The sequence below is a fragment of the Coregonus clupeaformis genome, chromosome 8, assembly GCF_020615455.1.
Source record: "Coregonus clupeaformis isolate EN_2021a chromosome 8, ASM2061545v1, whole genome shotgun sequence".
Taxonomy (NCBI): domain Eukaryota; kingdom Metazoa; phylum Chordata; class Actinopteri; order Salmoniformes; family Salmonidae; genus Coregonus; species Coregonus clupeaformis.
In genome coordinates, this window is record NC_059199.1 from 36,024,340 (window position 1) to 36,047,768 (window position 23,429).

Below are 23,429 nucleotides of genomic sequence, written 5' to 3' on the forward strand. Positions count from 1 at the left end.
GGCGTGATCAGTGGACGCAGGGGTTTTGCACTTTCCGGTAAATTCACGCTCTTTCGATTTTTGCTGGAATTATATTTTCCGGACAAAGGGGATTTGTTTGTAAATGACAATCATGTGATGCACGGATTCCTGCTGCTGTCCAGTTGTAACTACAAACCCATCCGGAACACTGAGGATTTTAGTCGCTTCGATTAGCCTAGGGACAACTGTAAAGCAAATGTCGAGGGTCGACTATTTTAGTTTCCTTTACAAATCGCGAGAAATCCAGTCAATTTAAGCTGCTATTAAATAATATTGCATTCATTTGATTGGTCGACCGACCTGCTGCAAGTTAGATTTCTCTGGCCGACTGTTGATGTGCTCAATTGTAGCCTAACATCCAACTTTTTACATTGTACAGTTGTAACCTCTCATATAGTCACAGTAGTATGAAACAGTAGCGCCGCGTGAATGTTTATTGATGCATGATTAACTCGTAATTTCAACTCGGGAATTCTGCTAAGGTAGAACCTCTGGATTCTACTGTAAACTGTTCAATAGAACATAATTTATGGATATAGTTGTTCCTGCTTTACATCCGGTTTGAAAGAAGGGACTTTTTTTCTATGGCAGGAACACATCATTCTGTCCCTTTCATTGGTTATTGATCCAATAGTTGACTGTCAATAAGCATTCGAAGGCACTGGTCTATTCACATTCTCTGACTAGGCTACACCACATTATCGAAAGGCAAGTGCAGCTCACTAGAACTTTGCACAGCCCTTTGGCACTTTCCATGTTTTGCTGTGCCCTGGTAGACTAGATAACAGAGGGAGAACATGGAAGATGAGATGTTTGAGCAGCTCATGTATGTCCTGAACCAACTGGTGACATGGATCGCTGCGGGGGCCATGGTGTTTGGTGGAGTGCTTCCTTACATCCCCCAGTACAGGGACATCAGACGGACACAGAACGCAGAGGGATTCTCCACCTATGTCTGCCTCGTCCTACTGGTCGCCAACATTCTGCGTATACTGTTCAGGTAAGTTTTGCCATAGATGTTATTCAAATGTGCATTGATGCATGTGAAGGCTGTAGCCTAAGTACATTTGAAGAACAGACAGACTTCAATTATTTGGCCCTTGACAATTAAATTTACAGTGTTTGAAAATGATACTGCCTCTCATGGAATGGTTGTATTGGTTTGGATAGCACAGTTTTGGTTTGGTTACAACAGAAGCCTATTGTCTCCATTCAGTATAGTATTACTGCCCAGGAGCATGTGCCCTGACTACTCCCTCCCTCCCGGTCTTCTCTTTCCAGGTTTGGACGCTACTTTGAGACGCCACTCCTGTGGCAGAGCATTATCATGATAGCCACCATGTTGATCATGCTCAACCTGTGTACCAACGTCCGCGTGGCCACCGAACTCCAGACTAAGCGACGTTCATTCACAGGTCAGAATCCTCCTTCCTGGCCTGTCCCTACTCACCTCTTTACAGGTGTCTTTTACCTCCCGGTTCCTAGCTCCTCTTTATAGCTTTGTAATTAGTTTATAACCTCTGTTCACGTCATGGTGTGAACTATTGATAGTGCTTGGTTTTATCACCAACCTCTGGAGATGTGTGTGTGTTACACATTCCTTGGTTGCCCAATTGTCCTTCCTCTCAAAGGAGCTCCTTCATGTTCATAATATATTTTACAGCTTAAACAAGCAACTCAAATCTGACTACACACACACTCACAGAGATACACACCCAGCTAGCCTCAAGGGGCTGCACAAAGCTCCAAATAATTTATGACCATCTAAACCACCCCTGTGCCATGGGGTGCATTCAGCAGGGCATAATGTTGTAGAATGTTCAGCTAGAAATGTGTTATGTAGATCAAACATGCCTCTCTGACATGTAGAATAAGGAATTATGTTGGCTCTTCATGACATTTCTATCTGCAACGTTTGACAACATTTACCTACTGAACGTGGCCTTGTACTGTACAACTCTAGTTTGTCTTTGTAATAGGAATGTCCATGTGAATAAAATAGTTTGCAAAAAGGAGAACAATATCCCACATATGAGCAGAGAAAATGGCTACCTGCCCTTAATATACTAATCAGACAGCACTGACCACATGTTCTGTAAACACCAGCCCAAGAGGCTTGTAGGAAAACATAAAGCCAGTGACTTTGTTAGCGGCTACAGAATCACACAGTGTCACAGAATACAGCAATAATCAGTGTGTCCTCGGCCCTTGCACCTCCAGTCTGGCGTCAAACACTATCAACAGATATGAGAACAATCCATAATATTCACACTATTATGGAAAATTAAGTAGGGGGCTGTCAATGTTTTGACCCCTAGTTGCACCACACTTTCCCCAAACATATTTATGTTCAATGTGTGAATGTATGTATTTAAACTGTAGTGCTTTGTGTTTTATGTTGTAAATGTGTCTGCAACTTTGTGTGCTGCTATTTTGGCCAGGTCTCTCTTGTAAAATAGATTATTAATCTCTAATTCAACCCGCACCTTGCACAAACAGAACACTGGCAGAATCATGTGTATTAAAGAAAGCAAAAATATAGCATGCTAAACATTCATTTAACTTTATTCATCCTAAATATTCCCATTGCAGTCATAACAGGATGTTGATAATCTGTTTGCGGAACTAGAGTGCGCTGGCGGCTGTATCTGGTTCATAACTCCCTTCCTCAGCCTGTTGGCTGTGTACACTGACTGACTGACCTACACCAGTGTTTCCCTGCCAACGGAAAACTAGAACATTGAATGCTCAGTGCTGCCATCATGGGGCCTCAATCCAAAGTTTGGTAACCAATCAAATTGACAGGATCAGGGTAGGCGGGTCAGATGATTTGAGATAACAGGCTGTTTATGATTAGTCAAATGTTGAGGTTTCAACTCTGTCTGACGTAAAACAAACATTTAAGTTTAAACTCTGGCCAAATGCTGAGGTTTCTACTCTGGCCAACAGTTTAGGTTTCAACTCTGTCCGACCCAAACGTTGATGTTTCAACTCTGTCTAACTTAAAACAAACGTTGAGGTTTCAACTCAGTCAGATCCAAAAGTTGAGGTTTCAGCTATGTTAATTACCACAGGGACGTTATTGGGTTGTCCATTTGAAATCACTAACCGTACGTCAAGAAGAAACCTCTCCTCACTTCAAACTGTGGGTCAGTGCTGGTCTGTGGCACAAGCGAAACCAAGCTCTCTTTTCTCTTCTTATTTTGTTTTGTGTCTGTAGCAACAGTCAGTAAGGACGAGGAGATCAAAGTCCCTAAGAAGTTATTTCTGGGTAGGTACTCTCTCTCTGCCATCCAGTCATTCATCTGCCTTCCTCTTTTAATCTCTCACTCTTTCCTTACCGCATGGTCTTTTAAAATGTTTTACTTGTGTGGCACTCCCTCTCTTATTGCTCCATTCACAGTATTAACTGCCATTAACTCATCAGCATCATCATGCATTGACCTGGCATGGATCCTCCTGCATCGCATGTGATCCTTCCTGGTTATATCTCCATTTGTGATTAATGAAGAACCAATGTAGTTGTAATAGTGTTCGCATGGAAGTTCACAATGCGTGTTGGCTATAGTCAATAGCTTGAAGTGTTTCAGTTTGTAAAAAGCTTTTTATGCTACTGATATTAGTTTACTATAGCATGCATCTACTGTATTGCAGTGGTTGTGCATGGAAATTGAATTTTCGAGTTGTCTGATTGTGATGACTATCAGATTCTTACTCAGAAAATGAAAATGCATGCATTCTAGACTCCTATATATTGATTAACCATATGTATTAAGACTTTGATTGTTGCTATTTACTTACTATGTTATTGACCTGACCTTGATAGACTAACTGCTCGGCTATTTTGTGGATGGAAAGTCATGCCTTGACTATGTTTTTTGGTTTGAAATGAACTATGCTCAGTATTATTTTGATAGTGCTACAACAACAATTGTGTTAAATGCTGCATGTGAAAGCTAATGTGCACTACCCACTGCCCTCTGCTCTGTGGTCCTGCCTGGTAAAACAATGATGATGACTTGGATTCACACCAGCTTGCTGAAGATGCACAGACAACTCACAGATGTGACAGTTTATGAGACTGTAGTCTTCCTAACTCTGTCCTGGTTATTCTACCACTAGCTTTGCCCTTTGTTTCAACTCCCTCTTCTTGTTGCTGGATGGCTCCTTCACTCAGGCAGCTGAGAGGGGCTAATGACCAGCTGATATAATGTTGAGGAATCACAACCTTTCAATCAATTGTTCCTGTTTCATTGTGCTGTGAACTTTATGTGAATAGCGTGTGATGCCCATCATAAGTACGAATTTACTAACAATGAATCGCAATGTTGTAATTAGTTCTGGTTAACGCTGCTGCTTTGCAGTTGCTATCGTCCATGTGGACAGTAGGTGGTGCTGGGTAATAACAATGCAGTAATGCTCTGTGTTGTATATTGGCCGGAGTCATCACTGTCAACTTCTCAGAACTGCTATCCATCACACACTTTGTGTTCACTCATCTTCTCTCCGTGCGTCAACCTAAGTAACATAATTCAAAAATCCCCATCAAAATCTGTCTGTTTAATTTGATTGTGCATTGTAGAATCCAATGATAGTTGTAGAGAAAGGCTGTCGGAGAAATTCATTTCAGCAATCAGAAGGATTTTGCCACCCTTTATTCAGCCTCTGTGTTTGGAATTGAGTGTTGTGTGTTTGTGTCATTGGGAACTGGGAGTTGACTGGCGGAGTTGCTGCCAACTTCTTACAACTTATCAAATTGTTTCCACCCAGCGTGTTGTACTATAGCACAACTCCAGTGGTATGGTAAGCTGGCTTTCTTCTTATCACAGTAGAAAAAGCTTAATTCTGGCTTCAACTTATCTCGTCAAAAGCTGGCATTTTGTGTGCCACAAATGTACGTTCACGGTTCTGGCCTGTACATGAAACAGTTGGCACTTGGTAGCAGAACCAGAGTTCAGTTGGCACGTTTCTTGGCATTGGAGCTGGATCCAGTGCCAGGCTGTGTTCTCATTGGCCTCTTCCTGGCTTTGGCCTGCCCATATCTGGATCTGGAGCTCTGCCTCCCTGATTCTTTGTCTCCCAGACCCTCTTCCTCTCCTCCCTGGTTCAGTCTCCCTCTGCCTCACTATTTGCCCCTTCCTCTTCCTCCTTGGCCTGTGCGGCCTCTCTCAGCCGTCTTGTTCCTGGCCTCTCGCAGTCTCTCTGGCGATCGATCACCTCTCCCTGTAAACCTTAATTAGCATTGACAGAACTCCATGTTTCCTAATTGCAGCGCTGCTCATATGTCTGTTCCATAGACATAGACTATATATACAAAAGTATGTGGACACCCCTTCAAATTAGTGGATTTGGCTATTTCAGCCATACTCGTTGCTGACAGGTGTATAAAATCGAGCACACAGCCATGCAATCTCCATAGACAAACATTGGGGCTCACAGAACGGGACCGCCGAGTGCTGAAGTGCATAACACGTAAAAATTGTTTGTTGAGATTGGTGTGGAAGAACTTGACTGGCCTGCACAGAGCCCTGATCTCAACCCCATCGAACACCTTTGAGATGAATTGGAACGCCGACTGCGAGCCAGGCTTAATTGCCCAACATCAGTGCCCGACCTCACTAATGCTCTTGTGGCTGAATGGAAGCAAGTCCCCGCAGCAATGTTCCAACATCTAGTGGAAAGCCTTCCCAGAAGAGTGGAGGCTGTTATAGCAGCAAAGGGGGGACCAACTCCATATTAATGAGATTTTGGAATGAGATGTTCGACGGGCAGGTGTCCACATACTTTTGACAATGTACTTTATGTGTCGGTTGCTCGTCTGTCTGTTCCATAGACATATGGGTCTGTTCATCTATTGATTAATCCAGGAGGAGATATGAAGGAGAGGCATGTTGTAATCCACTATTGATGAAAGAGTACAGGTGGAGGTAAAGAAATAAAACAGGGAATGAAAGTGCTATGTATTTATTGGATGTAAAAGAAGGAATTCATCAACTAACTAGTCTTTGGCAAACTCCCTAAAGGGCGACTGTCTAAATGTAGTTTGGGAGTAACGTATAGTTCTGACGTCTCCTTATCTTTGTTGGGGTTTCAGGCTTTGATGAGGTTGGTTACAATTGAATAATTAAATGTCATTTAACATGCTTTCACTGAAGTTTGTGAACATGTCAAACTGAGACAGACGAAACAACAGTATTCTGACACATTATCATCGGACTGTCACACGGACGTGTTGAAACAGTATATTTCTGTATGTTCCTGACGTTGTTGTGTGTGTTCTGTGCTTGTACTGAACTGTTAAATGTTCACTGTTCGTACTGTGATGTACAGAGCTGGCTTCCCTCCCTGGCATTCTCTCTATGGCACTGACTCCTGGATCCGTTATCACAGCAGGTTGTCAAATCAGAAATCATGATGTCCCAATCACTCTGGAGAAATAACCACAGTGTGCAGGTGCATTAAGCTCCCTCCCTGTGAGTTCAAACAAAGAAGAAACTCTTTCCTCCCTCCTTGTGTCATGTCACTATTTGTTAGTTTGGGACCTGTTCTGGGTTAAATTGGCTGTGAATTTAGGGTAACGACTTCACAACGCAATTATGTCTCCATCTTCGCCCCTGTAATTTGGTACAGTGTGTGGTGTGGTGTGCGTGCGTGCATATGTACCCTAGATCTCTGCATCTCTGTTGTGTTAAAGATCCTCAGGGTAGAGATGGTAGTTCTGGTATTATGAAGTGGCTGGTTGTGATAGCATCTTAATCTGGTTGATGTGAGACGGCTAGCAGGCTGAATGGAAGGAATACTTTAAAGAGATTATTCAGATTAAGAGATCACATCGTTTTAGGTGTGTAAATAATCCTACAGATTACCTACCCAGGTGGAAGTAAAATGTATCAAGCTGCTCAAATGGGGGTGGGCGCTCTAGTCTAGATAATCTCTGTTTTCAAAATTCTAACTCAATTCAAATTGCATGCTATTGTTTTTTGTTTTATATAGTCTGTTCCCTTTTAGGATGTCTTTGTGTTGACAGTTGACCCAGCAAATAAGAGCATTGAGCAGTATTTAGCAGTACCAGATATATGAGAGGGGTTGGTTATTAGGCCTGTGTACAGGTAAAGGGACAGTCAGGGAGGACAGGGGAACTGGGCATTGGGAATAGTCTATATTCTTCTTTCGATGGTTATTAGTCATCACAGTCTCTCCTGTATGGTGTGAATCTGACCGGTTCCAATGAATCACCTCCTACTCTCCTTCTAGCTTTGATTTTAGCCCCAAAAAGCAGGTTATTTTTTCTGGACCATTTTTTTTTAGGTTGCTGTTGTTTTCCCTGCATGATTATGGACTTTGAATGACAACATGTAATTGTGGGAAGTGTAGACCTGACAGGCTAAATGACAGCTTCTAACTAATGTTCTGGGGAGAGAAATAAACACAAAACAATAAGATATGATTCCAGCTCTCTCCCTCACATTATCCCTGTGGCGGGGACAGAACAACACACACACACACACACACACACACACCCACCCACCCAGTGGCCCTGTGTCAGACTAAACAGAGGGATGAAAGAGGATGGGATGAGGGAAGCGATGGGGGAACGAGAGCGTCCCAGGGTAGATGAGTGGCACGGAGGTGGAGGGGCACAGTGGGGTGAAGCATGCAAAGGTACTGCTGTAAACACCCTTTAACAACACTAGTCTACCGTTACAATAAGACATTTGTGTGTGTGTGCGCCTTTTTGAGCTATCCTCACCCCCCTCAGGGCATTGCTGTTATCGGTGAGGGCAGGACAGACTCAACCCACCCCACCCCATGATTGGGTGATTTAGTTGCAGACCGTAGACAAGATAATCCATCATGCACACCCTGACTTCCACATATACTCTGACTCTCACATACACACAAATACACCTGTCTGCCATGCGTATTAGAAATGCCATCTAAATCTCAGATCCATTTAACATCAATACTTCAATAAAATACATTAAATTGAAATTTAGAATACACTTTAGAATACAATCTCAGTAAGTCAGCAGGACAGGTAATGTGTCGTACCTCTTCTTGTGGTGTGTCAAAAGGCAATGTGATTATGGAGAATGGTAGGAAACCAAACCAACCATGTTATTCTAGATGAGCTGTATGAGTTTGTGCAAATTACCCTCTTTTTATTTAGTTTAAGTGTGTTTGAGTCAAGTTCACCAGTAGCTCCTGAAACTGTTTCTCTCCATAATCCTTCTGAAGCTCTCGTCCCATACTCTGTTCCACAGGCCTCCTCAGAGGAGCTTAATGTTCCGATGTGTCTTTTTAGATAAGTAGAATCTCATTTCAACATGACCCTGTACAATGTAGAGGGTTGTGTAAAATCCTATTGAAGATACTGTGTGTTTCCCCCTCTCCTCCACCTCTTCTCCTTCTCCTTTCAGCGACGATTTCATTTCCTCAATTTATTCTTCTCTCCCCTAACGTCATTTAGAGTGGGGTCAGGCTCCGTGTATTGTTGTCTCCGTGAAATATTAAAACACATTACGTGCAGCTCAGCGGTAACTTCATTGATATAACCGCCCGGAAAGGGAATTAATCAATAAAGACTAACATTTGACAGTTTAATATAACATAATCGTCAACACTCCAAACAAGGATGCATCCTCATCACTAACCTTCTTATCCAAACACTGATCAAGTTACGGTTGTTTTAGGTACTCCTATAGGTTAGATATGACAGGTAATAGCAGCACAATGTATTGTGGAGGTGCCAGTCTCCTAGCTGAGATGTTGGATCACTATAGATTGTATTGCAGGCCTGCAGTTGTATGATGATCTTCATCTTGAAGTCATGATTTCATATGGCTCCTCTTTCAGTGAACTTAAACTGAACTTGTTTTTGTTCTTTATTTCCCTGATGAAAGGAACAGAGCAAAAGCATTACAAACTTTAGGGAACATTTGGGGAGTCAGTGAGGCAGAAACATTAGAGTAAATCATTCAGCATTTTCCAAATTGGTTCCAAAGAAATGGGTCTCATTGTCTCACGTCACATGCAATGCTTTTTATTACAATCTTCTCGAGCCAGCGTATCATTATGGAGAAAGATTAACCTGAAAAGGGGAAGAACCGTCAGTTTATCAGTGTTAGTATTGTTTTATTTTCTCTCTGTGTGTCTGTCTGCCTCAGACTTTGACTGGAGCCACTTCTGGTCGTGGAGTCGTTTCGTGGACTACCTGCAGTGTGTGATGGCGTTCACCCTGCTGGCGGCCTACATCACCTACCTGCTGCTGGACTCGTCTGTGTTTGTAGAGACCCTGGGCTTCCTGGCTGTCTTCACTGAGGCCATGCTGGGGACGCCACAGCTCTACTGCAACTACCAGAACAAGAGTACTGAGGGGATGAGGTGAGGAAGTCACACATACACACTAAAGTCACCACAGTTGTCTCCGCTTTCTCTCACTTGACATTCACTGTCTTTCATCCCAACTCTTGCTTCCTTACTACTCATATCCCAGCTGCTGAGCTTCAGTGGTTTATTATGAGACCTATGACATCAAACTAGTCTTTCCATTTGCACACCTGTGTATAAATTCAGTCTAATTTATGGAACACTTGGATATGTAATTCACAGACGCCGGACTGGTACTGACTTCAGTTCATTCAGTGAAAGGATTTTCTACTAGAAGTGAACATGTTCTTTGGTTTATACACTACATGACCAAAAGTATGTGGACACCTGCTCGTCGAACATCTCATTCAAAAATCATGGGCATTAATATGGAGTTGGTCCCCCCTTTGCTGCTATAACAGCCTCCACTCTTCTGGGAAGGCTTTCCACTAGATGTTGGAACATTGCTGCGGGGACTTGCTTCCATTCAGCCACAAGCATTAGTGAGGTCGGGCACTGATGTTGGGCGATTAGGCCTGGCTCGCAGTTGGCGTTCCAATTCATCTCAAAGGTGTTCAATGGGGTGGAGGTCAGGGCTCTGTGCAGGCCAGTCAAGTTCTTCCACACCGATCTTGACAAAACATTTCTGTATGGACCTCGCTTTGTGCACGGGGCATTGTCATGCTGAAACAGGAAATGGCCTTCCCCAAACCGTTGCCACAAAGTTGGAAGCACAGAATCGTCTAGAATGTCATTGTATGCTGTAGCGTTAGGATTTCCCTTCCCTGGTACTAAGGGGCCTAGCCCAAACCATGAAAAACAGCCCCAGACCATTATTCCTCCTCCACCAAACTTTACAGTTGGCACTACGCATTCGGGCAGGTAGCTTTCTCCTGGCATCCGCCAAACCCAGATTCGTCCGTCGGACTGCCAGATGGTGAAGTGTGATTCATCACTCCAGAGAACGCGTTTCCACTGCACCAGAATCCAACGGCGACGAGCTTTACACCACTTCAGCCGACGCTTGGCATTGCGCATGGTGATCTTAGCCTTGTGTTCAGCTGCTCGTTCTGTGAGCTTGTGTGGCCTACCACTTCGTGGCTGAGCCGTTGTTGCTCATATACGTTTTTTTTGCATGGCTGTGTGCTTGATTTTATACACCTGTCAGCAACGGGTGTGGCTGAAATAGCCAAATCCACTCATTTGAAGTTGTGTCCACATACCTTTGTATATATAGTATATGATATAAACTGATTACCTTAGGAAGCCTCCTTAGAATGTCTTTAATTTAACTTATTGGCTTTTTATTGCCTTCATTCCCGCTAGCGATTAAATCCTTAGGCAGGATTCACACTGAGACAATTAAATATATATAAAACATGACGCTTCATTGTTAACGCTCCATTCTAATGCTGCTGTTATTATCATTATGATTATGGAGATTTTCATTATGTGTTTTAGTGCCGTTGCTGTCATCATCATTTAGTTTTAATTGAGGATGTTCAGTAGTGGTCCCCGAGTTCTTATTGTTAGTCATGCAGTAGTGACTGAGTCGTGACCAACACACACACACGTACACACATAAACAGTGCCATCAGAAACTATTCATACCCCTCGACTTATTCCACATTTTGTTGTGTTACAGCCTGAATTGAAAACTGATTAAATATTCATTTTTTCTCACCCATCTACACACAAACCCCATAATGACAAAGTTTTTAGAAATGTTTCCAAATTGAAAATTGTATTGAAAATGAAATATAAAAATATCTCATTTACATTAGTATTCACACCCCTGAGTCAATACATGTTATGAAAATGTATGCACTCACTAACTGTATGTCGCTCTGGATAAGAGCGTCTGCTAAATTACTAAAATGTAATGTTAGAATCACCTTTGGCAGCGATTACAGCTGTGAGTCTTTCTGAGTAAGTCTCTAAGAGCTTTGCACACCTGGATTGTACAATATTTACACTTTATTCATTTTTTTTATTCTTCAGGCTCTGTCAAGTTGGTTGTTGATCATTGCCATAGATTTTCTAGCCGACACTGTAACTAGGCCACTCAGGAACATTCAGTGTCGTCTTGGTAATCAACTGACTGAACCACGTTTTCCTCTAGGATTTTGCCTGTGCTTAGCTCTATTCCGTTTCATTTTATCCCCAAAAACTCCCTAGTCCTTGCCGATGACAAGCATACCCATAACGTGATGCAGCCACCACCATGCTTGAAAATATGAAGAGTGGTACTCAGTGATGTTTGTTGGATTTGCCTCAAACATAACTCTTTCTATTCAGGACATAAAGTTAATTTCTTTGCCACATTTTTTGCAGTTTTACATTAGTGCCTAATTGCAAGCTGGATGCATGTTTTGGAATATTGACCCTGTACAGGCTTCCTACTTTTCACTCAGTCATTTAGGTTAGTATTGTGGAGTAACTGCAATGTTGTTGATCCATCCACAGTTTTTTCCTATCACAACAATTAAACTCTTAACTGTTTTAAAGTCACCATTGGCCTCATGGTGAAATCCCTGAGCAGTTTCCTTCCTCTCCTGCAACTGAGTTAGGATGGACGCCTGTATCTTTGTAGTGACTGGGTGTATTGATACACCATCCAAAGTGTAATTAATAACTTCACCATGCTCAATAGGTGCCCTTCTTTGCGAGGCACTGGATACCTCCCTGGTCTTTGTGGTTGAATCTGTGTTTGAAATTCACTGCTCGACTGAGGGACCTTACAATTATCTGTATGTTTGGGGTACAGAGATGAGGTAGTCATTCAAAAATTATGTTATGTTAAACACTATTATTGCATAGGTCCATGCAACTTATTATGTGACTTGTTAAGCACATTTGTACTCCTGAACTTATGTAGGCTTGCCATAACAAAGGGTTTGAATACTTATTGACTCAAGACATTTCATCTTTTCATTTTTAATTAATTTGCAAAGGTTTCAATAAACATAATTCCACTTTGACCTTATGGGATATTGTCTGTAGCCCAGTGACAATCTCAATTGAATTAATTTTAAATTCAGGCTGTAACAACAAAATGTGGAAAAAGTCAAGGAGTGTGAATACTTTCTGAAGGCATTGTACGTGCACACGACACAATTTAAATATTCTCTGAATGATCATGCATCAGACTAATATGGGAAAAATAATGCATCATTACAAATAGAAAGATTGAGTAGCTCATTACCATATTGATTAACAAAGACTCATAATAAGAAATATACAGTGCATTCGGAATTATTCAGACCCCTTGACTTTTTCGTTGTGTTACAGCTTTATTCTAAAATGGATTACATTGTTATTTTTCTTCATCAATCTACACACAATACCCCATAATGACAAAGCAAAAACAGGTTTTTAGACACTTTTGCATAAGTATTCAGACCCTTTACTCAGTACTTTGTTGAAGCACCTTGTACAGCGATTACAGCCTCGAGTCTTCTTGGGTATGACGCTACAAGCTTGGCACACCTGTATTTGAGGAGTTTCTCCCATTCTTCTCTGCAGATCCTCTCAAGCTCTGTCAGGTTGGATGGGGAGCGTCGCTGCACAGCTATTTTCAGGTTTCTCCAGAGATGTTAGATCGGGTTCAAGTCCGGGCTCTGGCTGGGTCACTCAAGGACATTCAGAGACTTGTCCCGAAGCCACTCCAGCGTTGTCTCGGCGGTGTGCTTAGGGTCGTTGTCCTGTTGGAAGGTGAACCTTCGCCCCAGTCTGAGGTCCTGAGCGCTCTGGAGCAGATTTTCATCAAGCATCTCTCTATACTTTGCTCCGTTCATCTTCCCTCGATCCTGACTAGTCTTCCAGTCCCTGCCACTGAAAAACATCCCCACAGCACGATGCTGCCACCACCATGCTTCACCGTAGGGATGGTGCCAGGTTTCCTAAATACGTGACGCTTGGCATTCAGGCCAAAGAGTTCAATCATGGTTTTATCAGACGAGATAATCTTGTTTCCCATGGTCTAAGATCCCTTTAGGTGCCTTTTGGCAAACTCTAAGCGGGATGTCATGTGCCTTTTACTGAGGAGTGGCTTCCGTCTGGCCACTACCATAAAGACCTGATTGGTGGAGTGCTGCAGAGATGGTTGTTCTTCTGGAAGGTTCTTCCATCTCCACAGAGGAACTCTAGAGCTCTGTCAGAGTGACCATCCGGTTCTTGGTCACCTCCCTGACCAAGGCCCTTCTCCCCCGATTGCTCAGTTTGGCCGGGCGGCCAGCTCTAGAAAGAGTCTTGATGGTTCCAAACTTCTTCCATTTAAGAATAATGGAGGCCACTGTGTTCTTGGGGACCTTCAATGTTGCAGAAATGTTTTGGTACCCTTCCCCAGATCTGTGCCTCGACACAATCCTGTCTCGGAGCTCTATGGACAATTCCTTTGACCTCATGGCTTGGTTTTTGCTCTGACATGCACTGTCAACTGTGTGCCTTTACAAATCATGTTCAATCAATTGAATTTACCACAGGTGGACTCCAATCAAGTTGTAGAAACATCTCAAGGATGATCAATGGAAACAGGATGCACCTGAGCTAAATCTCGAGTCTCTCATAGCAAAGGGTCTGAATACTTATGTAAATAAGGTATTTCTGTTTTTTTATAACATTTTCAAAGATTTCTAGAAACCTGTTTTCGCTTTCTCATTATGGGGTATTGTTTGTAGATTGATGAGGATTTGTATTTATTTAATCCATTTTAGAATAAGGCTGTAACGTAACCAAATGTGGAAAACGTCAAGGGCCCTGAATACTTTCCGAATGCACTGTACCTTCATAAAATAATGAATGGGATAAGCCAAACCCCAGAACATGCCATTGCCATGCCAGCGAGGTCCAGAGATGGTTAATGACAACAGATCTGCATCCCAAATTGCACCCTATTCCCTATATAGTGCACTACTTTTGACCAGGGCCCATTAGGGGAAAGGGTGCCATTTGGGACACCTGATGCTTTTCCATCACTTCCTATTATAATGACGTGTCAGAGCCAGGCGCAAGACCCCTCAAGCAGACAATTACTAAACAGAACATTATTACAACACAAAAATGAGTGGGCGACTGGGGGACCTGGGTGACACAACATGGCTGCTCTAATGGTGGATGTTGTATGAGGGAGGAGATAGGGGAAGCTAGTCAACAGGAAGTGTATTCTGATCTGTCTTGTCATGGTTTGATGGGAAATGAAGTCCAAAGTGGATGTAAATGTAGTCCTCCTGTTCTATATGTACAGTACAGCTCCAAATCACATATTTACTACATTGCTAGGGCGGCAGGTAGCTTAGTGGTTAAGAGCATTGTGCCAGTAACCGAAAGGTCGCTGGTTCTAATCCCCGAGCCGACTAGGTGAAAAATCTGTCGATGTGCCCTTGAGCAAGGCACTTAACCCTAATTGCTCCTGTAAGTCGCTCTGGATAAGAGCGTCTACTAAAGGACTAAAATAAAAAATAAAAATAATTGCTGTCAAGTCAACCTCGGTAAAGAACAGATCTCAGTGTGATGTTATCTTTTTAGCAGTGGCTCTGCCGGTTGTGACCTGCTCCCTCTCTCTCTCTTTCTGCTCTGCTCTGTTCGGTGTCTGTAGTTCGTCCTCCCCCTCTGTCTCTCCCAATGTTCCGTACCTGTTCAGCCAGTTTATGGACTGGGGTTCATGGCAGGCTGTTGCTAGGTTACTTTACCTCCGCACTGGGTCCTATATTTGTTTTAAGGGCGTGAAGGAGAGTTCTGATTTAGCTGAACGACCCTGAGGAGGAAATATTTTTTTTCTTCTAAAGCTCCATGGTCAAAACAAGATACATGGTCAAACCTAGCTCCATGGTCAGACAATTAATTAATTAGAATTTTAGGCTTAATTATAGGGTTGCGTGAACTGTTTGAAGATGAAACTCTGTTCAACAGTAATTTACGAAACACACATTATGTAATCCTGCTGAATTTATCCCCTGTGGTCACCTTGGATGAGATGTATTATATTGTGAATATTTCCTGGTGTGGTGATTTAGCATGGGGTTGGTTTCCCCAGTGGTTTTGGAGATAGATGTACTTAGTTATTGTGCTCTTCCCTCCTAGCCTCTCTATGTGTGGCTGCCCCCCTCTCAGCCTCTCTGTGTCTGGCTGCCCCCCTCTCAGCCTCTCTGTGTGTGGCTGCCCCCCTCTCAGCCTCTCTGTGTGTGCTGCCCCCCTCTCAGCCTCTATGTGTGGCTGCCCCCCTCTCAGCCTCTCTGTGTCTGGCTGCCCCCCTCTCAGCCTCTCTGTGTGTGGCTGCCCCCCTCTCAGCCTCTATGTGTGGCTGCCCCCCTCTCAGCCTCTCTGTGTCTGGCTGCCCCCCTCTCAGCCTCTCTATGTGTGGCTGCCCCCCTCTCAGCCTCTCTATGTGTGGCTGCCCCCCTCTCAGCCTCTCTATGTGTGGCTGCCCCCACTCTCAGCCTCTGTGTGTGGCTGCCCCCTCTCAGCGCCTCTGTGTGTGGCTTCCCCCTCTCAGCGCCTCTGTGTGTGGCTGCCCCCCTCTCAGCCTCTCTGTGTGTGGCTGCCCCCTCTCAGCCTCTCTGTGTGTGGCTGCCCCCCTCTCAGCCTCTCTGTGTGTGGCTGCCCCCCTCTCAGCGCCTCTGTGTGTGGCTTCCCCCCTCTCAGCCTGCCTCTGTGTGTGGCTGCCCCCCTCTCAGCCTCTCTGTGTGTGGCTGCCCCCCTCTCAGCCTCTCTGTGTCTGGCTGCCCCCCTCTCAGCCTCTCTGTGTGTGGCTGCCCCCCTCTCAGCCTCTCTGTGTGTGGCTGCCCCCCTCTCAGCCTCTCTGTGTGCAGCATTGATGTGCTGGCATAATGCCAGGTCTCCAGGTGTGTGGGCGTGTGTCTGTGTGTAGCAGGCCAGCAATGAACACAAACCGACAGGAGCAGTCGAACCAATGACTGGTGTGGGAGACGGGAGAGACGGGTGGGGGTAGCTAGGCGGGGGATACTGGGGTGCTGGCGTTGATGTCTGGGCCCCTGGCCTGAGATAAAGGTAATGAAACATGGAGGGACAGGCTCTGCAGACCGCCTACTGACTGACTGTCCTTATAAGTCCTCTCTGAATGAGCTGATTCACATTGACCGATAACACGCTCGGAGGGAGTGCCTTATTTAGCCTGCCGTCTGACTGTTGTTTGACCATTAAATCCAGTCAGTATACAATTCTGTCTCTGCATTCACAACACTACCTTGTCAGACTAGTCTACAACAACTGGTCTAAAACAGAAACAGACCACCCTCACCCACCCCCTCATTCGGGCTGTGGAGCTGCTGATTACCTGATGAAATGCAGAGGGTCTTCCATCCTCCACCACCTCCGATGCATACAGGCTTTTTTTTACCTCCCAGTCAGTCTTCTGTAAGTGGCTGGTGACATTTAGAATCGTCTCCCAGGCATGTTCTGACCCCATCCCTGACCTCCAAGCATTCTCTCTCAGAGGTTGCATCCCAAATGGCACCTTATTCCCTATATAGATGGGCCTTGGTCAAAAGTAGTACACTACATTGGGGACACAGACAGAGTCTGCAGGAGGACTGATCAAACCCTCAATCCTGCTCTCACATCATTACACACAGGGCTGGCCCAAACTGTACGTCAGCACTCAGAGAGAAAATAAAGAAATCTTCCTCCTCTTCCCCAGGATTAACAAGCTTCCTACCTTGGAGGGAGATGGGGAGGATGGAGGGAGAGAAATATGCAAGGAGAAGGAGGGAGGTAGTACAAGTAGATGCATGGGAAGGTTATTAAAAAGTGTGTTACAAATTAAATTAGTAAAGGCAAGCGAAGTGAAGGTAGAGATGAATAATATAGAAGATTTGACAGGTCTCACCCCTTCCTCTTTCCTCCCCTCATCCTGTGGGTGCTAGCTAGCAGACAGCTTGAGACGGGGGCTGTGTTTGGGGTGAGGGGTGAACCTGTACCCTGTAATCAGCCTGAAGACAATTACCTCCAATCCCGTCAGTATGTCTGCTAAGTGGCTTCTGCTAGAGAATAGTCTTTTTACTTTGAAGCCACCATTTGTAGCCTCAATGCAGCAAATCTTCCTCGATTCTCTTGTATGGATCATTGAACATGTTACCTTGCCAATGATATTGATACAGGGTCAGACAAATGACGTAGGGAGAGTTCTACCATATTAGAAGTATTTGGAGTGTAGTCAATACTTGACATTACTCTGTGGTTATGACCCAGTCATAACGTCACAGATACAGTATAATATTATAGGATGTGTATTGGATTTATTATGGATTAATTTATTGGGCCTACTACTGCATACCATGATGGAATATGACATCAGTGTATTTGCTTAGTGCAAAAACCCATTCCCTGAAACGCCTAGAAAAATGTTGTCTGAATAATTGTCATTTTAAATGTACACAGCAACCATACAAAACCCTATACAGGTCTTCCCTTGACACCAATTAGTTTAAGCTTCCCCCTCAACCTCCATCTCCCTCTCCCCCACCCTCACCCTTTAAATGAATGTGTTTATATTCAGATTTGCATTCTATCCGATTATGAAAACCCCTTTGTGGTTTACACAGTAATGGAAAGTGCTGACATGTCAGGATTGGCTCTGGCACTCAGAGCAGAGGTCCCTACTCCAAAATGTCACGACACGAGGCAGGTTGTATTAAGAATAGCAGATGGAGGATGCCTCTGCTTTCAGAAGGGAGTGTTGTTGTGGGAGTGTTGTTGTGGTAAGCAGTCATTGTAAACACTTCTGAAGGCTGAATGCTGTTAGCAAACTGTGTTTGTGCCTCAGTCCTTCCTTTGTCAGTGTTTACCTTCCATCATTGGCTTCAGTACAAAGCCTGGGGAGAAAAACAAAGAGTCCCAAAGACAAGAGAGGGAGGGTGGAGCAGAGGGATAGGAGTAGCTGGGGAGACTGTTTGTCTGTTGTGCTTTATCCATAATCACCAACACACTGTCAAGACTTTTCTCGTTAGAAAAACTAACTCGGGAACCCAGCTTGCCATGAAACCTTACACTTACCCATTATAATAAGCAATGCTGTTTTCTCCAGCTTAAAATTAGAGGGCTTTCAAAGCTCTGTGTTTGTACAGTAGACAATATGCCTAGAGGCCTCCTGCTGTACTGCCCTTCTACTGTCACTGTTAGTGTGTTACTTCCCTATCGGCTCAGTATAGTTCACAATGCTGCAGAGTGACACTGAGAGGAGGGGCCACATCTTAGCCTAAAGTAGGACTGCCCAACCCTGTTCCTGGAGAGCTACCATCCTGTAGGTTTTCGCTCCAACCCTAATCTAGCACACCTGATTCTAATAGCTAGCTGGTTGATAAGCTGAATCAGTTTAGTTACAACTGGGGTAGGAGCGAAAACCTACAGGAGGGTAGCTCTCCAGGAACCGGGAGGGAAACCCTGCACTAAAGGAACACTCTTGTCACAAACCACAGAGTAGTTATATTCTTCCGCGGTAGCTTTTAGAACAATTGTTGTTTATTTACTCTGACTTCCTGAGAAGTCAGCCTAAGCAGCTCCCTGAGAGAAGAGGAAGAAGAGCTACTGCAAAGAGCAGATGGGTGAAGTCACCGCACCATGAGTCTGAGTTTAAAAACCTCACTGAGAGAAGTTCTAAACTCCAGGAGAGTTGAGGTGGCAAATGAACTTGAAGGAATTCCATTTATCTTTCCTTTTAAAAGTTTGTTTTGGAAATAGTGGGTCAGTATCCCCACCTGAAACTATATATTTGGTCTGTTATTGTGTTCCTTTTCCCATGATTTCCTAATGTCTCTTTCTGTCATGATTAAGGTAGTGTTCATGTGTCACCGGCTGTGTCCGAATACCTGTACTTGCGTTCTAAATAGTAGGCTTTTTGGGTATGTGAAAATATAATATATGAAATTCAGAAAATGTTGTATGCTTTAAATGCCAGGATGTCATACTCATTTAGACTTTTCATCTAGTAGAATTCGCTGCACACTCTTGAGGAAGAGAAACATATTTTCAGACCCACGTGTGTTTGACAACAGCTGATAATTCGATAAGAGGACAGGCTTTAACAAAATGAACGAATGGCGGGAAACAACGCAATTGTGCATTAGGTGACGCATTTCTCAGTATGGATGAGCCTAGAATGTTGATTTGTTGCTTACTGCATGCATTTATACTAAACAGTACGTAATAAATAGTATGTAGTATAATTAGTACACTATGTAGTTTTAGTAAGTAGTAGGCAAGACAGATTTCGGACACAGACACTGCCACTGTCTCTAGCTCTGCCAACATTGAAATGATGTTGATCTCCCCCTCTCTCCTCTCTTCTTTCTCCTCCCTCGCTCCCTGCAGTATAAAGATGGTGATGATGTGGACGAGTGGGGACACCTTTAAGACGGGTTACTTCCTGCTGACCGAGGCTCCTGTCCAGTTCTGGACCTGTGGTCTGCTGCAGGTGGGAGTGGACATTGCCATCCTCTTCCAGGTCTACTACTACAGCCGTTACCCGCAGAAACCCGTCTCACACACCGTGTCCCACACAACCAGCACCAAGGCACTCTGAGACCCCCTAACACACACACACACACACTTGTTACCTATCGGTCATGAGCACACAAACTAGTTTGAGTGTTACTTTACCTGAAGAATTCTGCTGAATGACACTTGTTACATTTCATTTCAAAATGGATAGGACCTCCAGTTATATGTATGCATGTATATGCTGTGCAGATGGTTATACAAGTATATCCCTAAGAATATATCCCTGTATACGAATATACCTGAGCATACACACAGTCTTATGCACATGCATCAATCTACATTGCAATCATATGCACTGTGTATGGATGGACACTCAAAGAAATGTGGACCAGCTTTCCTGTCCATAGACCTGATGATTGTTGCATGAAAAACCTTAAAATACTTTCACAAAGGGCTGGTTACTCAGCCAGTGATAACAATGTACAACCCATCATCAAAGTAACTAACAGAAACCATACTGAATGTACAATGGAATGATTATTTTTGGGGGAATTTAGAATCTACATTAATTTAGATAGCTCTTTGTTCTGTCTCAGTGGATTGATGCTGGTCAGTTCTCCACGGGTCTGGTCTGTCTGATCACTTAGGCCTCTTCGGGTCTGGTTGGAAGACCACCGAGTACTGCTGCTGCTTGTTGGAAAATTCACAAGATGAATTCAAATGCAAGCAATTGAAAACAGCAGTTTTACCAAAAATGAAAACGGCTGTCTGGGCCAGGGGCCTGGTTCCTGGGAGCCCAACACATTTCCTTCAGATGACTCTGAGGAAAAGGTTAAAGACTCAGTGGTTCAGTGGAGGAGTATGTTGCTGGTATTACAGACAGTAAGGGAGTCAGTGGAGGGAGGGAGGTAGGAAATTGTGTGAAACAAATCAATATTATGTTTATGTTACTGTTTTCATTTAAAGGAGTAGCAGCCATGTTGGTAGGCCAGGGAACTGGAAGGCCTTTCTATATTCTGTTTTTTTTATGGTAAATGAAAACAACAACGTATCAGGAAGGACATTTAAGTACAAAGCTCCTGTCTCTAGCAGTGTTTATACCTGGTTCTAACGTGCATCCTGTGTCCTGTACTTATCCACATTCTGATCGTGCCCACATTTTCAGACAGGTGTAGACGATTTAAAGAAGCATATATGTACCATGTGTAGACATATTTCTGGAAATGTGGGCACAATCACAATGTGGACAAGATCAGGACAAAGGACGCATGTTAGAACCAAGTATAAACAAGGCTTCTGAGGACAACTCATCTTTAGTCTCCTGATCTCCCTGCTCCTCTCAGCCTCAAGCACCTCTAGAAACCTTTCATTTGTTTAAATGGGACCTTTTGAAATGTATATGAATATTTCTTTCTTCAGCTGTTAAATGTTTTAGATGTGTGCTTTGGGTGGAGACGTGGGAACAGTGGCTGAATCTGGAATCGGTCGGGGGTGGACAAATCTTATCCTGCTGAGGGCTGGTGTGGGTGCAGGGTTTTGTTCTAGCCAAGTAGTAGGCATGTCCAGACTACCTCTTGGAGTGTTGGACCACATGGTAAGTCAAATCTCTCTGGGTGTTAAGTCTGCTCTGGGTGTAACCAAGACGATACTAGCACTACAGCTGTTATATTCACCTCTGAACTGCTGGCTAAAACGTAGTTGCTGGTTGCGTCCAAAATGGCGTCCTATTCCCTGTTTATTACACAACTTTTGACCAAGTAGTGCACTAAATAGGGAATAGGGTGCCATTTCAGACACAGTTTGAGTTTTACGCTGGATACTCTGGGAAACTTTATTTTAATCACTGGTGATGCAGAATATTTGTTTTGTTACGCTATCTATGTTTTTATCATCCTGAAATGCTTGTATAATCACAAACCTTGTACACTTGCCCTTTATCAAGCTCTTTTTTATTATGGTGATGCATGTCAAATGGTGACAGTTGTTGTCATTATATGAAGTTGTGCACCTAGTAAACTCTGGTTGTGTCGTATCAACCAGGCCAAAATGACTCACTGTTTCTTGTTAAGTTGTAATATTTTGGTGGTTATTCAGTTTGTTGTTCATGGGTAAAACTGCCAAACTATTCCTCTGTTCATGTAGAATGTAGATGCTGATCAAACAATGCCAATCCTTGTGATTATTTTTATATATATATATATATAGTTTTAGGTCAGGATTCAATCTAGGTTGCGTTATAGAAACATGCATAGGACTGCCGACAATGCCCCCTTTAAAGGCAATTTACACCAAAGCCGACATTCGCAGTGCCCATACCATAAATACTATCTCTGCGAACACGAGGGAAATTGCCTTTAAAAGGCGCATTGTCGACTGTCCAGTGCACTGCTCAGTAAGGCACCTTGGACTGAATCACAGCCTCAGTTTATGTACCAAAAATATTTTTATGGTTATCAAACTGTTTGTGTTACAAAATAATGTGCATTTTTATATTTGATTACCTTTTATTTCAACGTTGTCTTTTTGTTTTTTAATGTGTACATTACCACATTTCTTTCCATGGAATGGCCAGTTCTTTCTATAGAATTGCCAGTTCATCATCAATAGACAATTTAAATCAACCTCACAATGGTCTCTGTCTGACATACTGTTACTTATAGCCAGTATTCATGAAAGCTCTGTGGCGCTGTCATTAAAGGCCAAGATGAGAACTTGTATTCTACTGTTCTTTGTGTAAATTCATTATGCTGGTGATGTTTGTGTGAAGGGTGTATCTGAAATATTCCCAAAATGGTACACTAATTTGGACTAGAGCCCTGGAAAAAAGTAGTGTGCAATATAGGGTGCCATTTCTGACGCAGGTCTATTAGCACTGTCCTGATAACACTATTCCATCAGCAGTGGAGACCTGGTTAGCATCATCTGTCAGAGGAACCACTAGCTCACCAACCACAGTCTATCAGCAACACACAGTTGAAGTCGGAAGTTTACATACACCTTAGCCAAATACATTTAAACTCAGTTTTTCACAATTCCTGACATTTAATCCTTGTAAACATTCCCTGTCTTACGTCAGTTAGGATCACCACTTTATTTTAAGAATGTGAAATGTCAGAATAATAGTAGAGAATTATTTATTTCAGCTTTTATTTCTTTCATCACATTCCAAGTGGGTCAGAAGTTTACATACACTCAATTAGTATTTGGTAGCATTGCCTTAATGGTTTAACTTGGGTCAAATGTTTTGGGTAGCCTTCCACAAGCTTCCCACAATAAGTTGGGTGAATTTTGGCCCATTCCTCCTGACAGAGCTGGTGTAACTGAGTCAGGTTTGTAGGCCTCCTTGCTCGCACACGCTTTTTCAGTTCTGCCCACAAATGTTCTATAGGATTGAGGTCAGGGCTTTGTGATGGCCACTCCAATACCTTGACTTTGTTGTCCTTAAGCCATTTTGCCACAACTTTGGAAGTATGCTTGGGGTCATTGTCCATTTGGAAGACCCATTTGCGACCAAGCTTTAACTTCCTGACTGATGTCTTGAGATGTTGCTTCAATATATCCACATAATTTTCCTTCCTCGTGAT

General features: G+C 43.4%; 1 protein-coding gene across 2 annotated transcripts; it reads left to right on the forward strand.

Annotated features, from left to right (window-relative positions):
- On the forward strand, positions 1-22,560 carry LOC121571961 (solute carrier family 66 member 2). Of its 2 annotated transcripts, XM_041883768.2 has the most exons (5): positions 1-1,021; positions 1,303-1,436; positions 3,242-3,292; positions 9,189-9,405; positions 19,717-22,560. In XM_041883768.2, exons 1-5 carry the CDS (start codon positions 819-821, stop codon positions 19,925-19,927), a joined length of 816 nt encoding a protein of 271 aa, XP_041739702.1. In that variant the 5' UTR covers positions 1-818; the 3' UTR covers positions 19,928-22,560. The 2 variants fall into 2 exon arrangements, with proteins under 2 accessions (XP_041739702.1, XP_041739703.1); XM_041883769.2 differs by lacking the exon at positions 3,242-3,292 and having other exon boundaries at positions 2-1,021.
- The last annotated feature ends 869 nt before the right edge of the window (positions 22,561-23,429 follow it).

Coding starts and splice junctions, on each gene's coding strand:
- LOC121571961 (XM_041883768.2), top strand. CDS start 819: ATGGAAGATGAGATGTTTGAGCAGCTCATGTATGTCCTGAACCAACTG. Junction 1,022..1,302: donor ATTCTGCGTATACTGTTCAG/GTAAGTTTTGCC, acceptor TTCTCTTTCCAG/GTTTGGACGCTACTTTGAGA. Junction 3,293..9,188: donor CCCTAAGAAGTTATTTCTGG/GTAGGTACTCTC, acceptor TGTCTGCCTCAG/ACTTTGACTGGAGCCACTTC.